At 39.7% G+C, this 13237-nt stretch overlaps 1 protein-coding gene across 5 annotated transcripts in view; it reads left to right on the top strand.

Moving 5' to 3' along the window:
• Positions 1 to 484: 484 nt before the first annotated feature.
• The window catches only part of SUPT3H (SPT3 homolog, SAGA and STAGA complex component), a 268832-nt gene continuing 256079 nt past the window's right edge, over positions 485 to 13237 (top strand). For 2 of the 5 annotated variants that reach the window (XM_061372273.1, XM_061372272.1), the window contains exons 1-2: positions 485 to 799; positions 11486 to 11580. In XM_061372273.1, coding sequence (XP_061228257.1) covers positions 11486 to 11580 — 95 coding nt within the window. In that variant the 5' untranslated portion in view covers positions 485 to 799. Of the gene's footprint in view, positions 971 to 11105; positions 11233 to 11485; positions 11581 to 13237 lie in introns of those variants that run through there. The other 3 variants (XM_061372275.1, XM_061372274.1, XM_061372276.1) reach the window with 3 other exon arrangements.

Below are 13237 nucleotides of genomic sequence, written 5' to 3'. Positions count from 1 at the left end.
TAGTTAAGAACTTTACCTCTGTTGGTCACATTTATTAGTTCCAATTTATACCAGGTTACAAATCACCCTGTCTTCTAATAAACTTATGTGTGTACTTGCGAAGTGTACACAGATAGCTCCTTCACACAGCAAGGGGAAAGCTCTGTGCTACTGTCAAACGCCTCTACAATGCTGCAGCTGCAGAGATACGGGTGCACTGGCACCTGCACCGAGGCCAGGCATCTGTGTGAGTGCTAGAGAGCACCCAGCCTCCTCTCCCCAAACCCTTCCGGGCTTTCGGCCCTGGGAGCAGCTCTGAAGCCTCTTATCGCCATCCTCCAGCGATACCCGGCCCTGAGGAGGAACGGGGACGGCCACAGCCGCCCGAGCCCTCCCCTCAACCGCCAGGCAGCACCTACGGAGAGCGGGCGGAGGAGAGCGATCCAGCGGAGAGCTGAAACGAGCTACAGCAGCGAGGAAAGAGGAAGCAGCAGGGGAGGGAAGAAGCGGCTGGGAGGGAGGAAGCGGCGGCGAGCCCCGCCCCGGTTCCCCCCCCTCGCCCTGGGAGGCCGCGGCTGCCACACAGCAGATGGAGGCGGCGGCACGCTGCGGGCGCTGTGTGGCGGAACCGGCCCCTCCTCCCAGCGGGCGGCGCCATTTTACCCCCCCTCGCGGCGTGTGAGCCTCAGCACCGGAGTTGCGGCCACTGTGGTGGCGGCGGCGGGGGCTGGGGAGGGGGAAAGGGAGCTAGAGGCCTCCGCTTTCCGTCCCCCTCGTTTCTTGCCTCGGTCCAAGCAGCGCGTGGAGGGGAAGGGACGAGGTTCAGTTCCTGCCCCTTTCTTCCCCCTTTTCGGTAGCCGCACACGGGGTGGGGGAAACTGGGCACCACCAAGCCAGGCTGCTCCCTCCTTCCTTCCTTCCTTCTTTCCTCCGCTGCACATCTCAGGCTCCTCATCCATCCATCCATCAATTCCCGGGGGTGAGCCTTTGAGTGAGTCATCAACTACGGCACGCAATTAGACAATGTGTTGCTGCTAACTAACTTAGAAGGGCTCCCCGTTTCTGTGGGGCCTTGAGTATTAACCCCGTTCGGGATACCTGTGAACCGCTGCTGGGCGGGAGGGGCGACGGGGGGTGCCTGCGGCCGCGGGGGCTTCTGCTAACTCCATCCGTGTTCGTGGTTTTGCGTTTCGTAGGTCGCGGCGGGCAGATGAGAGCAGCGGCGTGCGAAGCGTTACTGCCGCGGGGGGATGCGGCCGCAGCCTTGGGAAGTGGCTCCGCTGCTGGTGTCGAAGCCAAGATGCTGAGCAGCGGCCCAGCCCTCAGACCTAGGCAGCGATGCCGCCTGGTACCCGGCTGCCAGGTCGCTCCCAGCTTCGCGGCTTCCTGTGATATTTCGGGAGGAAGCGCTAGACAATGGATTGCTTGCTGCTGGGAGGTGGCAGCGAGCACCTTTAAACATGTTTCACTCTTGTGTCGGTTTTCTTGTGGCCTGCGGTGTTGTTACACACGTGGGACCCTGCCCTGTTAATTTTGTTGTTTTGCGACTAATCTTAAAGGTGTTTGTACAACTTTTTAATCATAGACTTAAAATCAGGTGGCAGAGACCAGGCTTTGGCCTGCAGTATGCCATCTAGTTGGGTGTTGTCACACAATCATAGAATAGTTATGGTTGGAAAGGACTTTAAGATCACCTAGTTCTAACACCCCTGCAATGCGCAGGGACAAATCTCTTGTTGCTTTGATGTTAATCTCTTGTTGCTCTGATGCTGTTAAATCTTAGTGGTTTGTTACTTTCCTCTGTTGGAAGCGGATTTTATTTTACACAAACAGGTGTGGTAGTTTATTAATAGAAATACTGTGCTATCCGTTATAGAAACTATTGGACCTTAAAGAAATTACCGGTAAATGCTAGAAGTCTAGGAATAATAGCTAGTCCAGAATACTTTTCTGTATGGGCTTCAAGTGGTTTTGCCACTTGTTAACTATTTTTCACGTCCTATTTACAGATCAGCTGCTTATAAGTTCCTACAAATGAATGCCTTGCAGTCTGTGAATGCAAAGCCCAATATACATGCAAAATATTTATTAGTGTGTATGTGAAAGGGAGGTAAGAACCTGATGTTGCAGACAACCAAGTTTGCTGTCTGGCATTAGTATTAATGATTTATTGTGAGGCATTTGATTTTGTAAGATTGAATTTGTTTCAGGGTTTGCAGTGCTGTTCATGATATGCTTAAATTTTCTTTTGAGGTCTCGAATCTAACTCCCACATCCTTCTCTTTCTTGGTACAGGCCTCTCTTTCCCTTTGGCTTAAGGCACTGCACCCTGTGCAGTTCTGACTTACTTGTCAGGGTGCAGTGCACCCTTCCTTTCTCCCCCTGTGCATATCTTTCTTCATTGTTGGCCACATCTAAGTGGCATGGAAGGCAGTGTCAGCCTTTTAACTTTGGACTTTGCACAGGCTCGTATTCACATGTTACTAACATGCAAATCAGATTTTATTGTGATTCCTTTTGTCCTGTACATTGTTGCTGTGTGGGTGAGAATGCTGATGTTAAATAACATTTCCAACTGTAACAGTATTTATTTATGTTGTTTTTTTTTTCCTGAAAGCTGCATCTCTGTGAATCTTATGAAAGTGTGAAAATACTAATTTTTTTTTCTAGCTAAATTCTTAGTTGTGATGGTTCTGATGAATTAACTTGAGGTCTAACCAGAATAACAAGAAATCCTTCTATGCTTTATCAGTATTTTACTCATGACTTTCAAATGTATGGATTTGGAAACACTGCATAAGGTTTAACAGGATTCAGTAGCTTCTAGAGTATTTGCTAAGCCTCTGAGTGTCATAACCAACTGAATTACTCTCGAGGGCTCAATTCTGAATAAAACAGAATGGAGCTGTCTGAAATTTGATTAGTCAGTTAGTAACTTGTCAGCATAAGCAAGCTGTAATTTAGTAAGCTACAAGTGTTCTAAGAATTACTTACACGTCCTAGTGTAGAGCAACAGTGAACGTTGTTCACATTGTTATTGCTGTTCTGATGTGATGCCCTCAAGCAATGAGACCAGCTAGGCAGTGGCTTTCTAGGTCATTATTGAAAGGGTGTTTTAGGGCATGAGGCCAAACCCAAGCAGGGTAATTATACCATAGAAACTAATTGAGTTGATGCTCTTGTTGAAATTGCAAAATATCCAAATGTGTAGATATACAAAGTATGTAAAGAAAAGGAAACTACTTAGGCCTGTGTTCTCATGGAGCCAGGCAGTAGTGACTCAGTTACAAGCTGATCTGGGCTGATCAGAAAACTGCATGTCAAAGGTACTGAAAATGATACTGATTAGATTTGTAATCTGTGTTTCAGATACTTGGCATTAATACTGCTACATGTAGTCATTATTAATATGAAGTAACCATAGTAAGTGTTCATTTGCAAGCTAATACAGAATAAATTTCTATTTAGAAGTAATCTTTGGCTTTTCTCTACCCCTGTATTTTTGCATACGTTTTATGTATTATGTTTGATTGCAGTCAGATATTTACAGAATCAGCTGAAAGTTTCTAGTTAACACATCTCCTTAAACTGCCATAGAAATAACAGTAATAGTAAAAAGAGATCAAGAACTATGAAAGATGTGATTTGAAGCATTCAGTTATTGGCCTAACTATTGCTAGGGTCTCTGAAGTAAGTAATCAGAATTATCAATACAGCTCCCCAATGTCAAGTGCTTTTAAAAATCAAGTGCATAAGTAGAAAAATGTGCATTCTTAGCAGAAACCTATTGGACATCATCTATGACCATGCGATCTCCAAAAGGAATTGCTATCCTGAACATTACTGACTTACTGTTAGACCTGTTTCTGAAGAGCTAATTTTCATGGTCATAATTTGTATTAAGACCGTGGGTGTTTTACGTGCAGCTTTCCTTGTGGTAGGTGGTGTGCAAATAAGCAACAGTGGAGGTAGACATTTTCCGCTCTAGAGAATTTAGACTTCAGATGGCAAGCAGTGATTTTAGAAAGGAGAGGAGCAGTTCAACAGTCAGAATTGGAGAAAATTCTTATCTCTGCTATTTATTTGGCTAGTCATTCTTCATTAGGAATTTTTGATGCCTTAACTTGAGGGCAGCCATGGAGCGAAGTATGAGATTCCTTATATGCCAGAATATGAAGTTAAGGTCAGGATGGAACTGTATTATGAAGTTATTTTAATTGTATTGCAAATAGTGAGCTAAGCACAGCACAGGGTAAGGTGAAAGGAAGAGGACCGATGCAATTGGTGTGATAGGTTGGGTAGAGAGCACTATCTTGAGAGGAATTGAGCAGATGAAGGGCTTGAGAGAGAAGTTCCATCCAGGAAAGTGTAGTTTGAAGTTAATTGTTAAGAGGCAGGCAAACTTGATTGTGCTTTACAGAGAATCTGACAACACTAGGAAAACCTTAAATTTTAAGTTACTTTAGATGGAACTTAAAGGTAGATGGGAACCATGATGACAAATGGATTTGATTGCTGGCAAATGAGCAGTAAAGCATACTAACTGCCTGTTCACATAGGAATGTTCTGCTCCTCAGAAAAAAAAAAAAAAAATACTGAGTAAGTTACAGTTTGGGGTCTGTTCATCTTTGCATGGTGGAGTCAAGTATGTAAGTTCCTAATGACTTCAAGCTACCTTTAACACGAGATTTGCAAGCACGCCTCATATTGGCTTTACTGAAGATTGTCAGTGGTTACCATAGGGAGGTCATAGTCACTAAATTTTACGTCTATACAATTATTAAATAACTGGTATAGAAGATTCAGAATACTACTAAAATAATGCAATTTGAAAAAAAAATAAACGCTAGTCCAAACAAAGTTATGGTTACAGGAGCCGGATTCTGGAAGCTGTGGAAACTGCTGTTAGTTAAGATTATCTGGTCTTTACATTCTTTTGTTAAAGCATTTTTAGGAAAGAAGAAAAAAGTCATTGGTGCTTAAATCTGAAGTGCCATTAACTGCCAAATGTGGTATGGAGTTATGCAAAAAGTGCTGCACATTCAGTTCAGAGGGAGGTGGACATACACATAGATTCATTTTCCCTTCATTCTTGGTTAAAAATAAATAAATTGCTTATGGGGAAGGACAGAGCTTTGATTAGACCAGAGTTAGAAACTCTGGGAGAAGTGTTTGTAAACATCTCCAGATGTGGAGGCATACCTCTTCTGTAAGATTATGCCGTGTGTTTCTCAGTCTCAAATAGACTTGCTCATCTGTGTATTAATATTCTTTCAGTAGTCCAGACCATTCTGTGGTTTGTTTCAGAAGAGGTGTACATAACTGTCATGTCTAAGTTACGGATGGACAAATAATAAAGTATGAGAACATGAAGAGTCATTTGAAGTAAAATGCAGTGGTTATGCAGAACAGTCAGAAGGTTATACTTCAGTCTGTAGTTGGTTGGTGACTATCACTGCGAAGTCAGTCAGAGAGTTGTGCTTGTTTGCTTATTTACTGCTTTCATTTCAGATCTTCCATAAAATTAAGGCACAAAGATACTTTTTTTTTCTGAGAGCTGGAAATGAACATTAAGGATTATTTTAAAACTGTCCTGTTTGATAAGGATAATAAGATTAATTTTATTCTTTGGGCCAAAGTATCTGCCTCAATGTACTTGAATTTTTGGGGTGTGATACCCTTTCTGTGAAACATACATGTTTTTTTCTGTAACTTCTACATGGGAATGAATGGGAATACATAGGAATAAATGAAAAGGGGGAAATAATGTTCAGTTGTATTCCTTCTATTCATGTGGGCTTTTAAGCGTATTTAATTTCAAGAAAGAGTGTCATGATTAAAGATGAGATGCATATTTGTCTGAGTGATGAAAGCTGGGCTGTACATTGACGTCTATAAGATTAATATTTCATTCTGGAATTCACTTTAGGACTATCGAAAGCATTCAGCCTATCAGGTAATAAAGGGAAGGAGCAGTAGCAGCTGTAGTGTGTTATCCTTAGCATGAAGAGTGCATGCATTCCACTTTGTGATACTTTGTTAATTATTACAAAATGAAAGAAAGCCAAGATTGCATCCCTAGCTTTGAACAGTATTATTGGGTGCATACCCACTGCAGATGTGTCACTGCCTCCCCACAGATTGCTTCTAATCCTGGATTCACTGTGGCTGTTCCTTGAAAGTTTGTGCCGTTGTTTTATCTGCTTGCCTTTCAAGAAGTCCTGTTTAGGCAATATGGAAGTTATTCATCTTACTGCCTATCAGCAAAGCCATTTCTTAATTGTTACACAAGAATGTGGGTTGGTTTTTTGTGTATTATTTTTTATTTTTTTTTAACCTGAACAGGTTAGGGGATGATAAAGGAGTTTCATGATGCACTTCGAATCATTAGTTTGTTCTGAAATCTAGGTCATCTGTGTACTGTGCTTATGCAAGACCCTTTAGAGTGTTTTTGTTCCAGCCTGCTTAAACAGCTCAGGAGAACTAAAGGACTTAACACTTACTATTATTTAAATTTCACTTCTTTTGGGAGAGTGGGTAATCAGCCGAACAGTATATGTACTCCAGTATTAGGGTATCACAGAACTTTTTAAATTTATTTTTAATTTACTTTATAATTTTTAGCATGCACTTTGCCAATATTGCACATGTTTATGAGGGTGTACAGTTGTTTTTGTTTTTTTGAAAGAAGTGCACTAGCAAAAATCTGTAGTTAATCAAGTTATTACATCTCCAGTCCTAGAGGACATATCTTATACTCTCTGCTGGTGAGACCATGTAAGAAGTAAAATACTCAGTGGTAACAAGCTAGTTAATGTAATTACTCTGAAGTAGAGCGTGTAAAAGCAAAAGCATTTGTTTTAATTTTGTGTTAGTTCATAATCATCTTGGCTTTTATTTCCTTCCTGTTTTGTTTGGGGTTATATAAATGAAAATATGTCAGTCTTTAAATTTTTGCATGGTTTCAGGTTTTATGTAAATGTGTTTATGGAAGGCAAGAAAAGAGGACTGATGCAGTAACCACATTAGATGTATGTTTGCTGAAATCAGCATAACAGTAAATTCTACTCTAATGTGTTCTTTAATGTAAAAATTCATATAGGGACACTGCTTTTTTTTTTTTTTTTTTCTTCTGCATCTTCCTTAGCTTATAACAGAGGCATCAGATAAGATCCATGAGCATCCACTTTTGTTTTAAACTGGCCCAGTTTAGATTACTGTCTTTTTGTGAAGTGGGAGCTGTCATAATATTAATATTTACTCTTCCTAGTTGTGTTTAGATCAGCTGTTGAACAGATGTATTGGAGGACTGGTCTGTTTGGATGCACTTTTCTCTGCATGTCTTGACAATGGTGGTATTTGAATAGAAGTAGGAGTATTTCAGAAGAAGGAGTTATTAAGTGTGTATATATATTAAGACTGCTTATTTATGTCCTAAATGAAGTAATTTAGAGATTTGGTGCACTACAGTTACAACTTAAATGTGTAGCCTATATTTTAAATTTAGTTCTTAGGAGCAGTAGAGCTTTAATTTTTATATGTGCCTCTAGATCTTGAAGAAATAGATGGATTATGCAGATCAGGTATTGATTGTACAAGCATTAGTGTGATTGGTAATTTCAGAGTTGATATGGATATGAAATATGGCTATGAAATGAAAGTCTGCCCAGGTATCTTATCTCAGTGAGAAGGATGGGCCTAAACTTGACAAGAAATGGCTTAGAATTTGTTTCCCTCAGCTGAGAACTCCTTTGTTCTGCTGATTCTTATGAAACAAGTACTGTTTTCTGTTGTGACCCTAATGTAAAAGGCATTGAGGATACAGTAGATGCTTTTAAACATTTACATTAATGATTCTATATACCTTTTAATGTATATTTTTATTACATATTTGATTGCCATATTGTACTTACGGGAAAGGAATTTGTAAAAGCTGGAGCTATTTGTGTAGGAACTCATAATTTCTAGTCCAAATAATGTTAATCGGAAGTTATCTTTTTCTTGCTAGAGTTCATGATTAAAATACAGCATGTTGAAATAATCTGTGACCTAATCAGAACATCTGAATCCTTTTTGTAGAATATGGCAAACAGCTGCATTTCAGTGCGGGGCTAAAACAAATACCATCTATTGACCCATTGAAGATTACAGTAAGCTTTTCAGTTCCATGTTAGCTGTACTTATTGAAGAAAATTGATTTGAGAGTGCTTCTGCTTTTGAAAGATTTTTTTTTTCCAATGTCCGGAAGAAAGGAAATAGAACATACGGACGATGGAACTTTGATGTGTAAAGAAGTTAATTATCTAAACCATCAAACAGAATGTGGGCTGTGGAAGTAATTATTGTGAAGGGTCTGACAAAGCCTGACAAGCTGTTGGTTTTTTATGTCAAGAAAATGCTGTACACCTGCTTGATTTGAAAGTTAAATCATTTGGTTGTAATAGGAAGACCAAGTTTTTAGGGAAGCAGTAGTTGATAAGCTTTCAGCTCTCCAACCTGCTGATGCTCACACAGATGTACAACCCTTCAAGTTTTTTTTAATTAAACTGGTCTTGTCCATGTGGAGGACAGGAACCTTAAAAAGTATTCACTCCAAAATCGGACACACATGAATCGCAAATGTTGCACCGTGAGGAGGCAACTGTGGAATTGTACCACATTTCATGGGAATTTTGGGCGAATGCTTCTGAAGTTATCAGACAGAACTACATGGATAAAGCAAAATGCCGTGGATGTTCAAAGAAAATAGCTATATGCGTTAAATGATGCAATTTACAAAAAAACCCCAACCCTTTAGTCATCATATGTTGTTTAGTTTTTAAACTTTAAGGCACATATGATAAGTATGTTCCACGGCTTTTTCTACAGCTGTTCTAGAAAGTATTAACTGAGCTGTTCCCCCTATCTACTTTATCTGGGGTCTGTGTAAAATTGTACTAATTTATATTTAGAATATTGGTACTGTGATATTGGGTATAAATAGATAAACTACTAAAATGAATTGTAATCAGTCCCAATCAAATAATGAACACTAAAATACATATAAATTTCTGAATCTTTGGGTTGGTACCATTGGAGCTTCCTCTTCATGCCTTTCCATGTGTACCTAGAACTTTATTGGAAATACTGTCACCTTCCTGTATGTTCTAAAAGTCTTTTTACTTAAAAAAATATTAAAACCCCCCACTAATTTGACTGTTTGGATTATATGACTCTGGTAACTGCTGATTATTGCAGGATCCTGCCATCACTTAAGCCTGGTGTGTAACTACTCATATGATTAAAATCAGACTTCAGTGGGAATAAACTTTGTGATTAAAGTTACACATGTGCATAAGTGCTTGCAAGGATGGGAATCTAAATTAGAATCTGCTTGAAGATGAACAGAAGTCTGTGACAATCTCCTCAAAAGCATTAATAAAAAAAAAAAAAACTTAGGACATCAAGTTGGCTGGGAGCTTTGATCTGTTTGAGGTGAGAAAGCTCTACAGAGGATTTGGACGTGCTGGGTCTGTGGGCTAAATCCAGTTGCCTGAAGTTCAAGAAGGTCAAGTGCTGGGTCCTGCAACCTGGTCACAAAACCCCATACAACGCTACAGGCTTGGGGAAGAGTGGCTGGAAAGCTGCTCAGTGGAAAAGGACCTGAGGGTGCTGGTTGAGAGAGCTGAACATGAGCTGACTTCTGCCCAGGCAGCCAAGAAGGCCAGTGGCGTCCTGGCCTGTATCAGCAATAGCCTAGCCAGCAGGGCCAGGGCAGTGATCATCCCCCTGTAGTGGGCAGTGGTGAGGCTGCACCTTGAATCCTGTGCTCAGTTCTGGGCCCCTCACTGCACAACAGACTAGAGCGGGTCCAGGGAAGGGCAATAAAACTGGTGAAGGGTCTGAAGAGCAAGTCTTACAAGGAATGGCTGAGGGACCTGGGGGTGTTTAGTCTGGAGAAAAGGAGGCTCAGGGAGGACCTTATTGCTCTCTACAACTACAGGAAAGGAGGTTGTAGCAATGTGGGAGTCAGTCTCTTCCCCCAAGTAACCAAGTAATAGGATTAGAAGAAATGGCCTCAGGCTGTGCCAGGGGAGGTTTAGATTGCATGTTGGGAGCAATGGGCTGCCTAGGGAAGTGGTGGAGTCACCCTCCGTAGAGGTATTTCAGGTATGTGGCACTTAAAAGAGACATGAGTTAGTGGTGGACTTGGCAGTGTTAGGCTAATGGTTGAACTTAAGATCAAGTCTTCCAACCTAAATGATTCTCTGATTCTACCAGAATGCATAAGCTTTTTATGTTTGTCTTTCATCCAGCTGCTGTTACGTCATTAGCATTTTTAAAGCACTAATTCTTTCCTTGCTTCTTGGGAGGTGTCTTATGTTACGTACTTAAAATATTACAAGTTTTCATGAACCAAAGCATATTATTTGTGATTGACTGCAATGCTTGTAATGATTTTTAATGCAAATCTTGTCATTTAGTTTGGTAGTTTTAGATTGTTTTTTGGAAATGAAACCTATCTTAAGAGTGGAGAAAGGTAGAATCCCTTAAAGAGATTTTGCAGCAAACTATTGATACATGGTTTCATTGTCATTAAAACCATTACTGCTAATAGTACAAGAAATGAGCAGTGCAGCTCAACTGTTAACTAGTATGCAGCAAACTAGAAGAGGAAGAAGTATAGTGGGAATATATCCTGGTTATCAGGAGACTTATATGGTGTGTTCTTTGTCAAAAAAAAATTTGAAGGGAAAAACAGAAGTTCCTATTACAGAGTTTTCCATAATAAAACTGATACTGATTTGTCAGACTTTTATTAAGTTAGTGTTTGAAAAGAAATTGTTTAAAGCCTTTAGATTGGCCTGTTATTAAAGAGGAAAAAAGAGATGCATTGATTGCATCATAGAATAAGAGTAGAATTATCCTGGGTTTGGTTGGAGTTTTTTAATGAGAAGTTTGCATAGAAAAGCTGTAAAATACTTCGTATAAAGATAGAACCTTAAGTCATATAAGTATTATGATAACGTTCAATTCCCACTCCTAGTGCATTTCTGTTTTAGAGACTTAAGTAATATGTATACATAAAGTTGGTGTATTAGAAAGGAAGGTTATGATCTCGGTGCTTAATTGAGGCTTTTTTTCTGAGATTCTGCTTTACTCCTGTTAGTCTCAGTGGAGATGGTATGGATGTGATTTTTTTAGTGCTTAGGATACTGCAGGAATATAAAAGGATGTTTTGGGTAGCAAGATACTGGTGCCTCTGAATACTATGTATGTATGTTAGTGCTTTTCCTGGGGTACCTCTGCAGCGTATTCAAAAATAGTGCATGTTTCTAGTACTTTGGTTATGGTAGACATCAACACTCTTACGTTTTTCACAGTGTTGCAGACAGGCTTCTTTCTGCATGCAGTGCCCTTACGTTCAAGTCTACCCCATATAAGCTTTCCTTCCTTTTCCAATGCCTAGTGTGAAACATTCATAAAATATAAGTATCGTAAGTGTTGTTATTTCTTGTTTACTCAGATGAGCAGCACTGTGGCTAGCCCGATGTCAGCGCTTGCCTCTTCAAGCAGTGGGAGAAAATCGACAAGCTTTACACCTGAGTTGCAGAGTATGATGTAAGTAATCAGTCAAAATACATGGTAATATCTGCATTTTCTATGCATCTTTTAGGTGGTTTCTTAGAACGTGTGTATAAGGATGATAAGGCAGCAGGTGCTAGTGACAGAACTGTTAGCGTTTAACTTCTGATTTGTAAAACCTTCAGAGGTGTCTTGGATAAATAGCAAACACATTGAGTATTGAAAGAAGAGAAAATCCTGCTGAGTAAAGAAATGCCTTTTTAGTATTGCTTTAGATGTCTTTAGAGACCTCTGTTTCTCAGTCCTTCATCAAAGAAAGCTAACCTTCCCTTTGTCATACATGCTTATGTAAATAAATATTTTTTATTAACATCTTTCAGTGCTAATACAGAGAAATAGACTGCTGAGATAATATTGCTGATGAAATCAGGATATGGAACATGTGCAAGTATCTGGGTTTTGGCAGATAGGATTCAAAGTTGTTAAAAAGCCGAGTTATTTATCATTGTAAATGGACAGTGGATTCTTTGAAACCCAGTTCCAAAATGTGATATTACATGATTTTGTAGTTTCTGGCTTCTAAAACCTTGGATGTTATTTAAACAGGTGGGTTTTGTCAGTCTTAAAGATACATGCATAGTCAGAAGGATTCCTTCTGTAGAAGAAGTCTTTATCTTGACTGGTAACTTACTACACTGGGCTGGCTTCAAATTTTTGTTTTGTAGAAGAGCTACACATTAATCAGAAAGTTTGACCTACGACTACACAGCATTTTTTATCTTTTCTATGTGTATCTGAGATACCATGCTGTCAGAACTGAGGGGAAAAAGGGCAGGGGAAGTAAGGAGCTTGGTTCTGTGTGGATTTGTGCTCCTGATTTATCGAACACTTAAAAGAATGTTTCAAACTACACCTGAAAGAAATCTATCGTCCAAAGGCTGCAGATGGAGAGCTAGGCTGTAGTGGCTTATGTCTAAATCATACACTAAGAAAAAAAAGATTGTGAATGTTACTTATGGAGTGAGGGGAGAGGATGCATGTGTGCCAGTTGCTGAGGTCAGCTGCACATAAAAGAGAGCTTTGCCTTTATGAAGTCTTGGAAAAGCATCTTAAAAGATTTTCCTGTGTTCATTTGTCAGAGTTGAAAATGAAATGGAGAAAGCTAGTCCCAGAGTACTGAGATATAAATCTGTGGTTTCAAAAGATGATAGTGGTGATCCTTGTCCATTTTCATGAAGGCCTTGGCTCTAAAAGTCTGTCTGGGATGATAACATGGACTGAGGTATATAAGGACGGACTGAACTGTGAATTCAGTGGTTTTTCAGTGGGTTTTAAGTAATCCTAGCAGTATCTGAAAGTTCCTTTTTACTGTGTTGGTGCTGTTTCATTATATGTTTTTTAATTCATTTTTAATCAGCAATTTAGAAGTCAAAACAGTTTCAGAATCTACCTTCTGACTCATGACTATGTTTTAATGACAGGGAAATTTTATTTATTAAAATTACGTGTGCAGTCTGGCTTACCATGATACTGTCCTTTTGTCATTTTACTTTAGGTTGTTAATTGTTGAATAGCTATTAGTATGTTTCCATGTGGGTTTTAATATATTGCCTTGTGTGAGTTAAAATTTTTAGATAGTCTTATCTGAAAGGTTTCACTCTCCTTCCCCTTTCCATTATGTAAGAACTGAAAA

Source organism: Neopsephotus bourkii, unplaced genomic scaffold, assembly GCF_033783945.1.
Source record: "Neopsephotus bourkii isolate Nb327-2 ecotype Australia unplaced genomic scaffold, CSIRO-AGI_Nbou_v1 NB_1600, whole genome shotgun sequence".
Taxonomy (NCBI): Eukaryota; Metazoa; Chordata; class Aves; order Psittaciformes; family Psittacidae; genus Neopsephotus; species Neopsephotus bourkii.
This window is presented reverse-complemented; position numbering and strand designations above follow the sequence as displayed.